At 41.1% G+C, this 18,292-nt stretch overlaps 1 protein-coding gene across 1 annotated transcript in view; it reads right to left on the reverse strand.

The window, feature by feature from the left end:
- Positions 1-864: 864 nt before the first annotated feature.
- Positions 865-18,292, reverse strand: part of SLC16A14 (solute carrier family 16 member 14) — a 30,587-nt gene continuing 13,159 nt past the window's right edge. Inside the window, exons 3-5 of the mRNA XM_031452343.2 lie at positions 18,106-18,249; positions 10,222-11,199; positions 865-3,784 (exon numbers count right to left, since the gene is read on the reverse strand). Coding sequence (XP_031308203.1) covers positions 3,633-3,784; positions 10,222-11,199; positions 18,106-18,249 — 1,274 coding nt within the window. The 3' untranslated portion in view covers positions 865-3,632. The remainder of the gene's footprint in view (positions 3,785-10,221; positions 11,200-18,105; positions 18,250-18,292) is intronic.

Consider the following 18,292-nt stretch of genomic DNA (forward strand, 5'->3'; position numbering starts at 1 on the left):
TCTTAAAATATGCTGAGAGTTGGTCTCCGATTTTAGTAAGCATAGGGATCAACTGATAAGCTTATCTACGAGGCAGATCTATTGACCCCCATCCCTCAAGATTCCAGTTCATTAGGTTTTAAGTAGCCCCAGGAATTTGCATTTAAAATAATTTTGGATACAAGTATTAAATTGAAAAAGCATCATGCGCTTAAGGAAAAAAAATCAGGCCCACCCCCAAGCCCAAACTTTCCTCCCCCAGAGCCAAACACTGTTAGTTTTCTTGTGTTTCTGTCCAGAAATATCCTATACATATACAAGCCACATGAATAACCTTTTTTGTAGTTAGCAAAAACATAATTGGGAGGACATTAAACATATTTTAACTTGCTTTTTTTTTCTTTTAGCAATGTATCTTGGGAACCATTTTCTAACTTTACATACAGATCTGTCTTTTTTTTTTTTTTAACAGTTGCATAAATATCATACTTTATTTAACAGTTCCCATTGATGGACATTTCAATTATTTCCAGTCTTTTATATAACAAACTATAAATTAAAAAATCCTTGTTCATTTGTCTTTGCTCATATGTAGGAAAAAATATTCAAAACACAGCTGCTGGATTAAAAGAGGTGTGCATTTAAAATTTTACATCTAAACTTGGCCCTTCTAACAATCACGATAGGTGATTCTCTCCAGGTGGTTTCATGATCACACCCAGAGGGAAATTCTTCCAGGGGCAAGAGCCAAATAGGTAATTATCAGTTACTTTTTAGGAGTTTTCCTCTTAAGGCTAAGAAAATAAAGAGTTTGTACAAAAATTCACTGACCATCTTTAAAGAGGACAAATTTTATTTAGTTGTATGTAAATAGAAATTATTTGGACACATGAGGGGAAACCTAAAACACATGTGATATAAATATACAATCAACCCTTTATAATATCTCCAAAGGACTGTAAATAATATTTTAAACAGGAACTATTATTGTACTTGCTGTAATTCTTTATAAGCATTCTCTTTTTTTTTTCCTGTTGACAACACACATATTGCAAGTGGGTTTTACTTTGTTTTTGTAAAATAGGGGCTTCTGATTTGGTAGAAATCACCACTTTCAGGAATATGGTAAATCAACAAACAACTGTACAGACTGAACATGAGCAGGTCTAACTTGGATATTTAACTAAAGCCAGATCGTTGGACAAAACACTTACATTTATGATGCACAACTCGCAGTGCGAGCATCAGAACACATTGGCTGCATAGCACCATTCCAGATATTTAACACCTCCTCTCGTTAATTTGGTATTGTTGGCAAATGAAAGTAAGGAAATAATGCCGGTTTTAAAACAGACAACATGTTTTTCAATCCAATCATTCCTAATTTGATGGTAAACAGAGAGAGAGCATTGCCTCAGCTTTTAAGATTACCTTTATCAAAACAGAGAGCTGGATTCTTTACAGGAGCCAAAGCAGTCATAACAAACAGGTTGTTGTCCTGGACCAAACAGAGTTTGACATGCAATTTATTATCTATAATAATTTACAGGAAATTCTCGAATCATTGGAGGTAATACTGCGTGTGTGTATTAGCCATGCTTTTGTTTCTCTTTTCCATTAGCTGCCTTTTATTATTATTGTTATTTTGGTGGTTCCTTTCATTACACATCCCCTCCCCGTAGACATTAGAGCAGGAACTAATGGTGATGAAACAAAAAAGGTAATGTGTCCATGTAATCACCTGTTAAGAGCTCTAAAGGATTTGATGGAGTAAAACACTGAAACTGCTGGCTAAAATTAGGCGGGGGTAACATTCTGTGACTCCAGTTACTAGTATCATGCCTGCCTCTAATTACTGAGGATAACTGAGAATAGTCTGTACTCACTTTAGATAAATTTGACCCAAGACGCTGGCAATGATATTGAAGTATTTGTGTGTGTGTGTGTGTGTGTGATGAGCAAATTGTGAGTGGAAATTTAAATAGTTCTAAAATATGTGTAAACAAGTAAGACAGCCAGAAATTTCAAAATGGTTCTGGGAAGAACATTCTGCAGTCTGAAAAATGTTTGGCTTAGAAAAATAGAAATCTCAGATAAAGGAAGAGCATTATTTGATGTCATGGATCATAGTTATTTTCAGTATGAAATCAATCAAGAGGACAATTTTAAAAACTGTGCTGAGCTCAGGCAAATGAATTGTCCATATAACAGCAAGAGGCACTGGAGAAGGGCTGTTTTTTTACCACTGCTCCAATGTCAAGTGCACAGACATTTGGACCAAGGGCATTTCGTTTATTACCATCACAACTTGATAGTCTTATATTTTGGACTAGTAACATGCTTTACAAATGATTTAACCACCAACTTTGCATGTCAACCAGCAATTCATTCTCTATTTTATTTACTGGGCAGGAGAAACTCAGAAAAAAAATTTCTTTTGGCCCCAGATCATGCTCATAAACTGAGGCCAATGAAATAAATAAAAGTGCTTGAATCATAGCCCTTGATTCAATGGTCGTGTGCACAAATATGACTTTCACTAAAGAAATTATTAATATTATTTATTAAGGTTGTGTCTCAAGATTCAGTTTATAACTGGATTAATACTGAATTTGGATTATTGGCAAATGCTCTTCTTAGAGGAAGATTTAGAAATGGTACTCCCTAGCTGCTGGATTTTTTAATAAAAATATAAACTGTATTTCTTTAACCGTACTAAGCATATTTGAAATTAGAGCCTGCCTCTGTTTTACATTGGTAGAGCAATAGCTCCCTGTAGCAATTTCTGAATTCTAGTCATATTCTTGTGCTTAAAACCCATTTACAGGTTCCCCCCTCTATCCAAAAGCAGAGCGTTCTATGAAACCTTAATTGAAATGGCATAAAGCACAGAAGCAATCACCTTAGTACACATCTTGTTCATGGATGCACAAAATATACCGAGATCAAGCACAGATGCTCACAGACACAGTTCAAAGCTACTGCGACTTGATGCTGAGATGCCGTGTGGTTCCCGGGAAGGAGCTTGGTGGCACCACTCTTGCTGCTGGGGGCTTGCACTGCCTCTGTAAGGATTTACTGCAAAACAAACGCTGAATGCGTTTCACCCGTTTTCATAAAAGCGAATATCCTCTTTGGGTTTCTTCCGGTGAGAGAAGCAGGTAGCAATGTAGGTCTTTTGTAAAAGCGAAGTGGTGGAAAGCACTTCTGAAAAGCAGGGGAGACCTGTATCTGTGAGCATTCCGGAAGCATTTAGGTACCTTATTTTCACCTTAGAAAGAAGTAGGTGGGTTGAAAAGCTTCCATTCTTTGTCTTTGTTTTAAACGCTGTATCTAAAACCCTAGTCTTAGTGGCTGGCGAGAGAGGACAGTTTTTGTAAGGGCATTTCTCCCAGTGATTTAATAGATGGACTTTGAAGGACACTGTTCTCTCTGAGATGTATGTGGTCTTTAACACCTGCCAGCATTGCCTCTCCCCACACGGAAAGGCAGTGCTGCTCTCAAACGAAGCCAGGACAGTGGCATTCACAAATGACAGTGCCGGTTACCGGACAACCGTAACCTTCCCATGATGGGTCCCAGGCTCCTCACAGCAGTCATGTGAGGTAGGCATGAGTATGACGGAGAAACCTAACATGGAACACAGCGTGACACTAAACAGTTGCACCATCCATGTATTTTTTTCTGGATTGCTCTATAATTTGAATACATGGTTGAACAAGTAGAAAGAGGATTCCTACCATGTAAAGTAAACCGCATATATAGAAGGAAAAATCATATTTTTGTGTGATGTCATAGATCCACCCTACAAAACAAAAAGGAATATATTCAGTGTACCGAAGTTGAAAAAACAGTCAAGAACACAAAGCAAGCATTTATTGCTATTATAAATAATTCTGTAAGGATGTATGATATGTCATTTGAGGCCCCCAAAGGTTTCATTTAGCCATTCTTAAGTCTGCGCTGTCCGAACTAGAGTTCTCACTGCCTGGGGTGTCTGCAGTTATCTTTTAAGCCCTGGGGTACTTTTTAAGGCACTGAAACAGTAGCTGGCCGACTGATGGGAGACTCTTCTGGCTCACGGCCTTTGGGGTAACTCTCAGGCCGGCACAAAGTCAGCTGTGAAAAATGAATCTAATGATTTTTTTTTTACACAAATATAAACACATATCTTTCCCAAAACCTCAAAACGCTTCTGAAGAAGTTTTTGGAGTGTGTCAAAAGAAACTAAGCAAAAGACATTTATTTGAACTTCCATTCATTCTGAAGTATTTGAGGGCAAACATCTGTTATAGAAAGAAAAAAAATTTCCACGCTTTATAAAATTCACACGTAGAGCTATAAAACTTTAATATATGTTTAAATTTATGAAACTGTAAATTGCTGAAGATATAGCCTTAAATGCTGACTAACCTATCCATTCTTTTCAAAAAATACTTCAGTATTATAATCTAATACTTTCATATAATGATCTTACGAGGTACTCAAAAATACTACCATATTTCATTAATTCTAAGATACCATGACTTACACGATGCATCATTATTATGTACCAGTAAGAAAGAAATATTTTTGTCAATAAAAATGTGACTCAGTGTTTTCTTAGGACTTTGTAAAAGGCATTCTGATTTCCGAGATGTTAAAATGTGAAGAAAAAAAAAAAAGTCTCAGAAAATATGAAATATGGTATTTCTTTTACTTCAGGGATTAATTCCAGGAACCAGTCACATGTCATGGTCCCCATACAGCCAACTATGCAAACTGAGAGGATTAAGCTGTACACAGAATTTTATCTATGGAAAAAATGTAAATGTAAACATTCGCTTTTTCCATTTCAACAAGTGCATTAATTAGCAAAGGCATAAGAAAAATATAAATGGTTTAATGACCAAACATAGTATTCCATGGCCACTTTTAAAAAACATCTTTTAAAGCATATCTAACTGGCAAATGAATGAATGCATAAATGCAACTTTACCTTCTCCCACCAACAGACAGCTGCACAAAAGCAACTGCTAATTGTGTAAACTAGTACCTCTGATTTCCTGAGGGTTATCTGTGTCTCTTGTTTATTGTATCTAGTGCATAATTAATGTGGCTGGATGAGTCAAGGCCATCATAAAGAAAAACAAACACTTAATAGCATTAAAAAAATATATATATATATTTTAACGACTCAAAAGCTACGAAATCTGGCTATGCTGGGTTTGTTAACTGATATATAAAGGAAGAAAATATGAGGCTTTAGATGTGGCTTAGTAAATGTTTTAGCATCTCTTCTTAATCTCCAATTTGAGACAAGAGGGACAAATAAGATTAAACATATCATCCAGAAACCGTGGTGCAGCTTCAGAATTAAATCAGAAAGACACACTGACATATGATCAAAAACACATCCCAGTTTTCCTCGGTGCCACCATTTGTCAGTCGTGGACCACTGCGAATCAGGATGAAGTGAACAATTGACTTGCAGGTAACGCCGAGTGGAGAGGCTCTATAACCAGAGTACATGATGGGACTATTTTAAGCTACAATTTTTAAAAAATCAATACATAAAAATGAGGTTCTCATACTCCACTCATCCCATATGAAAGCTGATCTTGTCATTTTGATAGTTAAATCCTCACTTGTCGCATGATCAAGTGATTGAGAGTAGAAAATGGTGCTCTACGTGGCCAACTCCAACAGCTGAAACAAGCTGACCTACCATCACCACTTAACACAGACCTCAGCAATAAAACAAAATCCTCACTGGAAAATTAATTTGTATTCAGTTCAGACTACTTACTTGTTTGTTTGAAGTGGCTGAGCACAAGCTCCAGGGATCTGTGATGTGGTCCCTACCCACCTCTCCCCCTTGTTGTCCCAAGCTTAACCACAAGCACAAGCCATACTGAGTTTCTAATACATCTGTCTTGGCTTCTTGTCCGTCCATGTACTGCTCCCCCTTCTGGGAGGACAGTAATAACCACCACCTCCCTTAGAACACCCTAACATCTTCCCTCCACTCCATCCTCTTGTCTCTGCAGGCTACAGAAAACGTGTGTTAAGTGTGTTACACACTGTTACAGCCTTAAATTTGCATCTTTTCCCTAAACACATAAACGTTTGTAAAAGCATCTTCTCACACCCCAGTTTTTGAAAGTAACTCATATGTCAATGTTTCAAAAGTGCACCCAACTGTACCAAACAATGTAACAGTACAAATTGGAGGCACAGTCCTAAATTTTGTGTTAAATTAATCCCATAGGTTTCTCCATTCTACCATTAGGATTTATTCTGAAATGTCTCCAGATCCTGCCATCTCTGCTAGTTTGAACTCAACCCAGTCCCAAGTCAGATGCAGATCAGGTTAGGAGACAGTACTTTGCCTTGTGCTCTGACCCAGCACGTGGGGACATGACTCTTTAGAAATAAGGTGTTTCAGACAAGCTGCCCTCCTCATTCATCCTTCACCATGTCTCCCTACAGGTCTGATCTTCATCCCTTGGTTTGGAGCCTGGGATCCTGGGCAATCCTGATCCAACTATCAATTGAAATCAACAGTTTCAAAGTAAAATCTGGTTCCCTATTAAACTGTATTCCAGGGGCAGGGGAGGGTAATAGCTCAGTGGCAGAGTGCATGCTTAGCATGCATCGGGTCCTGAGTTCAATACCCAGTACCTCCATTTAAATAAATTGCACTACTTTTCATTTGAATCTGTCAAATGAGAAGTGATGGCTATTCTTCTTATTTATTAAATAAGTGTTCCCGGGTCTTGGTGAAAAAACATTACAAATTGTTGTTCGGGTGTTATATTTGATGCTGGAGATACATGTAGATTCTTGGTCAGTCAAATCTGGTGGCCGAGTTTTGCTTTACCCCAGAAACATCTAGAAAAGTATCTACTATTATTACATCTTTAAAAGAGATGAGCCGAATGCCCAGAAACGTTATAAATGAATTACATCAAGAAGTTCATATTGCTAAATGACATGGTTGAAATGTCTGTTCAATATCGCTGATTGCACATTCTTCTTCTAAATGGAAATGTGTGATTGTCTAACATGCTACTAAATTGTACCAGATTTTTTAATGCCAGTAGAAACCGCTTTGAAAAATAGAAAATATATTCATTCCTAAATCCATTAAAAAAGAAAAAGCTAATGTGAGCAGTAATCTTCCTGGTAGCAAATCAAGCCAAGTAATAATTTCTAGACCACCTGGAATTTCTAGTAAGAATTTAATGTGGTTATTTAGTCACTCATATTGCCAATCACTCTGCAAAATGATGCAAAAAGGCTGGCCTTGCATCTCACTGCAATGTTGGCTCCTTGGCCTAGAAAGTCAATGAATTAAACAGAATCCAGCTGGTCATGCTGATTGGCATTGCTCGGGATACGAGTTCAGTGGAAGGAGAAGAAACAAGCAAAAATGGAGAGGCCCTTTTAGATGGCTGGCCTGGAGACGTACATCGGAACATTGATTTTAGAGTCCCCTGGCAGCACTTGACGCACGTTCACGGTAGGTTTGTAAATCACCATTAATACAATGGCTTCTACCACTCATGGTGGATGGAGCTACACTCAGCCACAGAATCCACTTCCAGGGAGGATCCCTGAAGCGAGCAAAGATAAGCCATGATGACTCAGGGTTGGATCTAACTCCCTGTCCTCTAGTTGTAATTCCTTCCTCTTCCACTCAAGAAAGTGTACTAGAGTGCAGATGTGTGAAAAAGAATGGGTTAAGGAAACTATGCTGGCAAACCGTGGTGCTTTAATTAACATGGATCATGAATTACTTCTGCTGCACTGCATAGCTGTGTTGTGATGCTGCTGCTGAAATCTGATGGATCAGTATAAAATAATCCCACTGACCATTAGAAGCAGAAAGTACCCCTCAATGAGAGATTTCATTTCTACATACAACATATCTAAAAGGCGCCCAACAAGAGGGTGGATGAGCCACTGATAATATTCCCATCCCCTTAATGGATATTTTAGTTTAACTTCTCTGAAAGTTACCACTGGTTGACTGATCCAAACTCCAATCCTAATTCTCTTCTCCTTTCCTTCCTCTAGTACAGACGCTGGAAAGCAAAATTCTCCAATTCTCAGTTTCCCTTGAAGCTTGGACTAGCTGTGTGAAGCTGGCAAATCAGATATAAGTGGAATTCTGCTAGGACTAAGGCTTCATCCCTTCCTTTCTTGTTATAAATGAGGATATAGTGGCTGGAGCTACTGCAGCCATTTGTGTGACCATGAGGCAACTAGCCTGTGGAAAAGGCCCAGAGCATCTTGAGACACTGTCCCATCATCATCTAGTCCCTGAACTCTAGATTTCTGGTTATGTGACACACTCCACTGGAGGATGTTCTCTTACAACCAAATGCATCCCCAACTGATGGAGAATTCTATACAGTGAGATCACTGAGCAGTTCTGACTTTTGAGCTGCCAATATTAGTCTGCTGCACTGCTATCATTATTCCCTGTCACCTAGAAATGTTGTGCCTGCATCTCTGTGTATGGGCAGAAAACAGGAGCAGCTTGATCCAGGAGGGGGTCTATCTGTAGCCTCTGGGTTTCCTAAAGCAATTCTTGGTCCTTAAACCTTTAGTCAGCCAGCTGCCAGTGTTGTCAGCTGTATAGGTAAAAATCTATGTTTTCCTGAGCTTCACGTTCTGAGGGCAATATAAAAATGGCTGTGTTGGTACAAGCCCTCTGCCAGCAGGACAGGAGATGACTGTAGGGTCCGTGGAGAGACTGGGAAGAAAGGGGCGGGGAAGGCTTTGTCCTGCACCCATGGTGTTCCCCCCATGCATGGGAAGAATTATTTCTGCAGAGGGTATGAGAATAAAGGGCCAGGATCAGCCAGACAAGCAGCACAGAGGTGGAGGAGGAATCTGAAAAGGTGATGCTCTCCCATTTTAGCTTAAACACTGCACGGAACTTCCAGCAGTTCTGACAACTGCCACCAGCCCTGGCCTGGCTGCCCTAACAGTCATCTCCAAAAAACACCTCTCCTTTGTATTTGGCCCTGGCCCCTACCACGCTTCGTGGGCTCCTGCCTCCAGTCCATGGATAGCGGGTAGACTTGATCACTTTTGCCCAGTACCTGGCCTCTTGGGGATTGGGTCTACCTGTCACAAAGTTTAAAACCTGCCCAGAATGGCAAGGTCAGAGAAGTAGCTGGCCCAGACACAGGTCCCCTCAGTGGTGCCTATGGCTTCTGGTATGCCCAATGCAAGAAGCCAATTCTCCATTAAACTGAGGTGAACATACGTGACAGATCATATTGCCAACCGGGGCCCTCTGGGCCTGAGGCAGGTGGAATGTCCGAGCTTTCCCGAATACACACATTGTAATCCCTGGAACCCGTGCAGATGACCTTATGCGGCAACAGGGACCTTGCAGGTGTGTTCAAGCTAAGGACTTTGACATGGGGGACTATCCTGGATTAGTTGGTGGACCCAGTGTCATCATAGGTATCTTTAAGAATGAAAAAAGGAGGCAGGAGAGTCAGAATCAAGAGAGATGAAAAGATGCTACGCTGTTGGCTTAGATGGAGGGAGAGGCCAGGAGCCAGAAAAGTAGGCAGCCTCCAGAAGCTGTAAGAGGTGAGGAGATGGAGTCCCCGAGAGCCTCCGGAAGGAATGCAGTTCCACCGGCACCTTGGTATTGGCCCGCTGTGATCCAGTTTAGCCTTCTGACCCCTAGAACTGTAAGACAATAAGTTTGTATTGTTTTAAACCACTAAGCTTGCAGCAATTTATTGCACACCAGTAGGAAACTACCACAGGGCTAGATCCAAACCACAGAATTCATCTGTTGGATCTACACACAGTGCTTTGAAAATCTGGAAATGTCACCTAAGAGTGCAGAGTCCCAGCTTCTTCGGGGGCAACAGACAACAGAAGAGCTGGTAATGATTTTCCATATTCCTTGGTGACCAAAATCGGTTGGAGCTGGGCAGAGGCTGCCTCCTCCAGAAGGGGCAGGGGCTCCACACTATTCCATCATCCACTTCACCAGCCTGGCCCTTTTAAGTCTCAGGTTATGGATCGAAAGTTCATCTACTTTCTACATGAAGAAATGACCTTTAACTTGCTAAAATTTACACATGAGAAACCGGAGGCAGGAATGGGAGGGGAAAAGGAGCAAGTACACAAACGGAAACTTCCTTCTTGTTCATCTCGGACTTATAAATGACAACGCAACCTTTCCACACGAATTCTCAGCCCTTAAAACTTTGAACGGTTTACCTGCAAAAGGCGGTCCCAGCAAGGCGGAGATGCCGTTAGCACAGATGATGATGCCGTAGGCGTTGGCCAGGTGCTCAATCCCCACCAAGTCTTCAGTCACCACGGGCATCAGGGAGAAGTAACCGCTGGAAAACCCTATCAGGGCGCAGATGACCGCCAGGCCAGCGTACGTGTGCATCAGGGGCAGAATGAAAATACTGAGGACCAGGGTGAAGTTGGCCATCAGGAAGACATTCCAGACGCTGATGCACGGCAGGTCGGCCACAACGCCCAGGATCACTTTCCCAAAGATATGAACTATTGCTATAATCGAAGTCAGAGGGAAAACATCGTTTTGCTCCGATAAATTATACAAATTGACTATTTCGGGGAGGTGAATGAAAGGGATGACAAAGCTGCTGTAGGCAAACAGAGCCCAGAAAATAAAGGCGACAAACATCCGATTAGTAAAGAGCGAAGCGGCCCCAAAGTAGCCGGAGTACCAGTCCCGGAAGCCCCTGCGGACCCGCACGGTCAGCTGGCTCACCGCCTTCAGGACCCGCAGGGCGCACATGTTCTTTCCGAGCGCCGCCTTCTCCGGGCACGCCTGGGCTGCCGCGTCCCCGACGGCGTCCTCGGTGCCCGGGCCGCCACCCTTCTCTTCCGCTCCGCCCATCTGTCCGCTGGACCCGACCGATTCCGTGGAGTGAGCCCGGAGGACGTGCGGCTCTTTCCCTCCCGGGTCCTCTCCGTCCAGCCCAGGAGAGAGGGGCCGCATGAGCGCGCCGCAGACACACAGGTTCAGGGAGACGGCGCCTTGGATGAACATGGCGTTCCGCCACCCGTACTCCGCGCACAGGTACTTCAGCAGCACCGTCATGAGGAACGTGCCGAACCCGGTCCCGGTGGTGCTGAGGCCCTGGGCCAGCGCGCGCCTCTTCTGGAAGTACCTCCCCACCATGACCACGGCCGGCAGGTAGGCCATCCCGCTGCCGAAGCCTGCGCCGGGGAAGGGGGGGAGGAAGCACACAGCGCCACGTCAGAGGCCGTATCCCCAGCGCGCAGCATCCAAAGGTCATCTGCATTTCACTGCATTCGTCTTGATAACTGTCATTTTTAATATGTATTTTTCATTTAACAATGGAAAAAATACCCATGATCCTGCCATATTTATATAATCACATTAAGCATTTGGATTTTTCATATTAATTTTCACTTACATAGATTTCGACTCGTTCTTATTAAAACTCTATTAATAATTTTTTATTCTGCTTTTTACACTTAATATTAGCTCCCTGATACATTTCTTATGGTGCTATATAGTATTATTTTTAAAATTGTGATCAAATATATATAACATATAATTTATCACTGTAACCCTTTTTTTAGTTTATTTTTGTATCATTGTAACCCTTTTTTAAGGGTTCAGTAGTGTCAAGTACATTCACATTGTTGTGCAACCAATCTCCAAACTCTTTTCATCTTGCAAAACTGAAACTTTATATCCATTAAACAACACTCCATTTCTTCTAGCTCCTGAGAACCACCATTCTTCCTTTTGAGTCTATAAATCTAAGTACCTCAAATAATGGAATTAAATAGTACTTGTCTTTTTGTAACTCGTTTGTTTCACTTAGCATAATATCCTCTAGGTTCATCCATGTTGTAGCACAAATAAGAATGTCCTTCCTTTTCAAGGCTGAATAACAGTCCATACACACACACACACACACACACACACACACACACACACACACACACCCAACATTTTGTTTATCCATCCATCTGGATGGACACTTGGGTTCTGTAACTTTTCTTTTAAACAAAGAAATAATAATGAGTGCAAAAAGGAGCTCAGGAGGTAAGTATCAAGATGATCATCCACAAGGCGTTTCTAGCCCATCATTTCCCCCAGCAGGCTTTTCAGTGTAGGGTAAGCCCATAATAAAACAAGCCTGCATTCTCACATCAGACCATAGACTCCGCAAGGGCAGGACTGTGTCTGTATTTCCGCCCCTCGTATGCCAGGCACCGCCCAGAGCACGCAGTGTGTGCTTAGTGATTTATTGAAAGAATGAATGACTCTGAGGGCTCTGTCAATGCTAACTGAACTCAACACACTGGAAAGCCTTTATGTGCCAGGGGATGAAGAGTGGCGCCAGGCAGTTTGCAGAAACCTCAGGAACAGGCCAGTGTGTTCCCAAATTAATTGGAAGAGTGAAAGGAATTCAAAAGCACCCACCGATCAATATATGTAGCTCCTAGATGTCAAAACCACGTAATACTTATTTGTATCTCCGATTTTTAATTGCATCTTTCTTAGAAAATAGGAACAGTCTGTGACTGACGTGGACAAAATTAAAATGCTGGTGGGGAGGTTGTGTGTGTTGGGGTGGGGGGTAGTGGGAACACTCTGTGCTTTCTGCTCGATTTTGTGAACCTAAAACTGCTCTAAAAAGTGGTTTATTTAAAAATAAAATAAATATGAAATGAAATGAAATGAAATGAAATAAAATAAAATGAAATGAAATGCTGGTCAACAGGTTGAGAGTTGGCTTCTCAACTTGCAGGTACAGGCAGAGGGAAACTACAGCCCCACTTTTACAAGACAATCATGGGGCCCATATAGTTCTAATGCTTAAGACCTCCCGACACTAGAAGAGCAGCTTCATTGTATAAAAGAGACTGACTCATAGTACCCGGCAAAGCCGAGAGGCCTCTCCAGTTCAGCATCATTTAATAGTTTTGGAATTTCTTGACTTTGGAAGGAGAGCAGAGCTGTCACACATACAAATATAATAACAATGACCACTAATTTAGTGGCGATGGCGTGCCAGTTGCTTTACGGGCTTTATCTGGTTTAGTTTTCACAGCAACCCAAAAGCTACCTGTGGTTATACACCCACATTATATAAAAGGGGGTCTTGAGCCTCATGGAGAGTAAGACACTTTCTTAAGACCCTGCAGCAGGTAACTGGAGACTCGAGATTGGAATTCAGACCCAACTACAGAGTCTGGTCCTCTTCCACTGCCCATGCTGCCTCTCACCCTAAACTGCTCATTCCCTCGAGCTGCCAGCATGGAGCTGCAGAAGGATTTTGGTTCAGTTTCTAAAATAAGTGCTTGGAAGTAACCCACCTCCTTTATCTACCTTAGAGCAGTGATATTTACAGCAACTGTCAGAAGCCAATGACCCTCAGCTAAGAATCCTAATTCCCAGGGGGATACTTTTGTTTTAAGAACAATTAAGTTACCTTCTTAAGTAACTGCCAGCAGAAGTGAGAGCAGGTAGGTCCCCAAGCCACCAGCCAGGCCTCAGTGAGGGCAGCAACGTAGCAATAATTTGCATTACAAGAGAGAGGAGCATGAAAAAAAGGGCTACCTTTAATTTTGAACCAAACTCTAAGCTAACCTCTATGAGTTTTAAGTCCACAAAAGCCAAAAATCCCTAATTTCTAAATATTCAAAGAGAAAGAAAAATATTCAATAGTCTGTAAACTGGGCCTACATCCTAACAAATTGGTTGACTTTCAGTTATCTGCACACTGTTTGATAAAATTAATTGAATTCTGAAGATTTCTATGGTTAACATGAATTTTGAAGAGCTTATCTCTTTATAAAAGCTGGTTGTTCCCTTTGCTAGAATGTTCCTCCCCTCAGACAGACCTAGGGCTCAGGCCCTGTCTCCTGTTCACAGAGCATCTTCTCAGTGAAGCCCACCTGACCATCCTCTTCTGTTTTTAATTGAAGTATAGCCAGTTACAATGTGTCAGTTCCTGGTGTACGGCATAATATTCCAGTCATGCATATATATACATATATTCATTTTCATAAAAGGTTATTACAAGATAGTGAATATAGTTTCCTGCATTATACAGAAGAAATTTGGTATTTTTTTATCTATTTATATGTATAGCAGTTAACATTTGCAGATCTCAAACTCCCAAATTTATCCCTTCCCATCCCTTTTCCCCCAGTAACCATAAGATTGTTTACTATGTCTGCGAGTCTGTTTGGTAGATGAGTTCATTAGTGTGACCATCCTACTTTAAAATGCAAGCCTCCCCTGTCCACCACTCCCACTCCCAGTCTGTCTTACCCTAGTCTACCTTTCTTTTTTCCCTGTAGTAAGCACTTAACCGTATAATTTACTTTTTTACTGGGTGTATTACGTATGATCTGACCCTCTTCTCCCCTGCTGCTACCAATACAAGCTCCATGAGGGCGGGGATCTTCTTCTGTTCTGTTTACTGATGCCTCTCTCCCAGGTGCCTAGGACAGTGCCTGGCACACCACAAAGGGATGCCGTGAACAAAAGAAAGTTCTATCGAATTTGGTCAAGAAGGGGAAATGGTCATATTTTGAAACAATAGTCATCTTTTCACACAAGATTAAATTTATACCTCCAGGATTAAGGGACCAAAAACTCAGCTGAAAATAAGTGTATCAGTGGCTATTTTGAAAAAAATAATTATTTGTGAAAGAACCAAGAAATTCTTTGATGTTAAATATTGTGACAGAGTTTTATTGTACTGGGGAGATGTGTAGTGGAAAGAACGCAGCTGGCCTCAGGTTTGAAACTTGGCCCTGCACCCCATAAGTGCCCGTGTGACATTGACCAAGTCAGTTAAACGCACAGAGGCCCAGCTCATGGGTAAAGTACCACCTGCTATATTGTGTTGTCCTTATATATATAAATGTAATACACCTGTGTAATTGCACACTGTCAATTAATTTACTGTCTTCTCTCTTATAACAGGCTATTGGCTAATGAAACCATTTGGGTCTGATTCAAAGTAAGCTTTTAAAAAACAGGTGGTTTAATGAGATCCCATGTACCTATTATCCAGCTTCAACAATTATCAACTCCTGGCAATTCTTGTCTTAAACCCTGCCCCTACATCAACACACACACACACACACACACACACACACACACACACACACACACCTTCCTTCATATTATTTTGAAACAAATCCCAAATATATTATTTCATGTGCAAATATTTTAGTATAAATCCCTAAATAGAAGAATTCTTTAAACTACATAATCATATCATTATCTGAAAAAATGAATAATTCCTTATCATAAAATGTCCAGAAGGGGTTCAAATTTCCAATTGTCTCATAAATGACTATATTTTTTAAAAAAATGTTTAAATCAGGATCCAAGTAAGGCCTGCATATTTGTTGATACATATTTTAAGTATCTTAATTTCTCTTTCTCTTTTTTCTCCCCTCACAGTTTACTTGTGGAAGAAACTGGATCATTTGTCTATTACGTTTGTCATTCTGGATTTTACTGATGGCACGCAAGTTTAATTTTTAAAATTTGATTTGTCACTGAAAGTAACCAACATGTTAAATTTAATGTGGTTCTCGATCTCTGAACAGCAGCAGAATGAAATGACTAATAGGGACAGAATTGAGGGACGAAAGCATGCGTACCATCAATTATAACTTACTTTAAATAATAAATGCTCCCTTGTGTGAGGGAAAAAAAACCTGGGTCCAATGCTACAAGCATTCATTTCCCTGTTGCACTATGCAGGCCCTTAATGGCAACCCCCTTCTTAATGTGACTTTGTTATTCATAACCAGCACAGTTATGTTATGAGTGTACAGGACAGGCCTTGGGGATATTCAGGCTCAAGTCCAGCAGTCCGGCGAGGCCCTGTTAACGTCCAGCCCGGGGCAGGTCCCTGGATCAGTTCTCCAGCACACTCAGGTTTAGAGGCGAGGCTTCCTCCCTCCAGGCCAGGTGGAGGAGGAAGACAGACCAGAGGGGGAGAGGACATCCTGTGCTCCCGGTCAGCATGGATGTGAGGAAAGGGGTCTCCTGGAGCCAAGTTTAAGAGAATGGAGCTCTGGCAAAACTGACGAGATGTGTCCAGACTCCTGGCTAAGTAAGATCGCTCGGACAGACATTAATTTCCTGCTTAATAGGAGGACACTCCCCACAATGTTAATTGCCTAGACGTTAAGAAAAACAAGTATGAATAAACCTGCTTCAAATGCCTTTTGTGATGAAGAAAGATGTCAACAAAGTTTCTTTCAAACATAAATCATACAGTTATTTATATATATATCTAGATCTAGATCACTTGCTTTTTGTAGATCTTTCCATCTGAATTTTTTCTTTTCTATTAAACAGGGGTCAATCAGCTTCAACTTGCCTCACTAATGACAGTCCAGCAGCATACAAACTAACTGACTTAGCTTGGTTTTCCACTTAAACATACTTATATATGTGTATTTGTGGAAGAGGGGGATACATTTATTTTTCAGAGACTTTCTTTGAGTGTTTCCTGTATAAAAAGTGGGAGCCATGAAGTGTCTCAAGAAACACTTTCACTGGCCTCCTGAGTTTTTCCCCTACTTCCTTGTATCCATAAATATTTGTTGAATAAATAAGTGAATGAATAAATGAATGAATATAGAGATATCATTTGAGGACCAACAAGCAAGTAATTAACTGCAAGGAATAAAATTCTGTTTAAAGACAGAGTTTACCCATAGACATCTCTAACTGATGGGAATAGATTTCAAATCCTGGCGTTTAGGATCAAGTATAGTCCAGACAACCACACACCACAGATCAAGTTCTTAGGGGCTCCCACCTGTCTGCCCAGAGACCCCAATGTAGCTCCTGAGTCTCAGCGGGAGGAGTTTATTTCCTCACCTATAATGTAAAAACCCTCATGCCAGCGCTATTCATCGGACTGTTATGGGGCAAAGTTTCTAAAACACTCAGGGGAAATATCTTAGGTTGTTCTTTAAGAACTGTTATCAAGTCCTCCAGATCAATGGTTTTCAAACCAGGCTTCACAGGAGACAGAAGGGCTTTCGGTGAACATGTGGACAGATGTCCAAGACAGAACCAACCTGTCAACTTACATGGACAGTCGATTTTTGTGTTCACCTTCTCTTGTTACCATAAAGCATATACTTATGCTTATGATATAATAAAATACTATATATAAAACAATTGTATATTAGCTAACATTTGCCCAGCACTTTATGATGGCCAAGCACTGTCCCAAGTGCTTCTTACAGATGATATCATAGAATATTTCAACAACACTGTAAACCAAGCCCTCTTAATTAGCCCATTTCACAGAAAAGGAAAATGAGGCGTAAGTAACTTAAGTAATTGCCCCAAAGTTACACAGATAATAAGTGGGGAAAAAAAGCAAGAATTCCAAACTCTACCTCTGAACTCTTATGCAAACACTGTCATCAATGTGTTATTTTTTAGGATTGTAGCCCTGTACTCAAAAAAGTCAGGCTAGATCCGGTTCACCGAAATACAACTGTACACCTAAGAAACTACTTACCTGCATGCATTCTGCTACCTGTTGATAAAGGAAATTACAGCTGGGAATATATTTTGCAGAACGGATATGCAAACCGTGCTGCCTGGCAGCCAATTTTTACATATCCCCTGGGGACTGACACTGTGTGCTTTAGATTTCGTTTTGCTTCTTAGGGTCTCTACATCTATGTGGGTTTTGCTGCTATTTCATTAATTTGAATAGGGCTGAAGGAGAAAATGATTTGTCTCTGATTCACGCTGGATTCTGCAGTTATTAAATGAGAGGATGTTATTAATACATCTGTACTGGTATAAGAGAAAGGACGAGCACTTAGAACCAGGTATGGAAAAGTTAATTACATTCTATCACGGGAGACCAAGTACAGCTGTTAGTTGTTTCCTCATGCTTAAGGCATATTTTTACCTCATATTAAAAAGTATTTCCTGGAGGATAGGATCAGGGTGGGGTGGGATGGAGGAGACAAAGGGCAAACTATTTTAATGGGTCTCTGTTTTTCACAATTAAATTCCTTGCCGACGTGCCCCATAGAAGCATTTAAAATCAAGTTAAAAAAACCCACAGTGCTTACCGGCTGCGACTCCGAAGGTAATAAAGAGGTAGTGCACGTTAGCGGCGTAGGCGCTCAGCACCCAGCCCAGCGAGTTCAGCAGCCCTCCGATGATCGCCGTCCGGCGGCACCCGCACGTGTTGATGAACAAGCCGATGAAAGGTCCTGTCACGGAACATTAAGAAAGGAACTGACTAACGGCATTTTA

The sequence above is a fragment of the Camelus dromedarius genome, chromosome 4 (genome assembly GCF_036321535.1).
Source record: "Camelus dromedarius isolate mCamDro1 chromosome 4, mCamDro1.pat, whole genome shotgun sequence".
Classification (NCBI taxonomy): Eukaryota; Metazoa; Chordata; class Mammalia; order Artiodactyla; family Camelidae; genus Camelus; species Camelus dromedarius.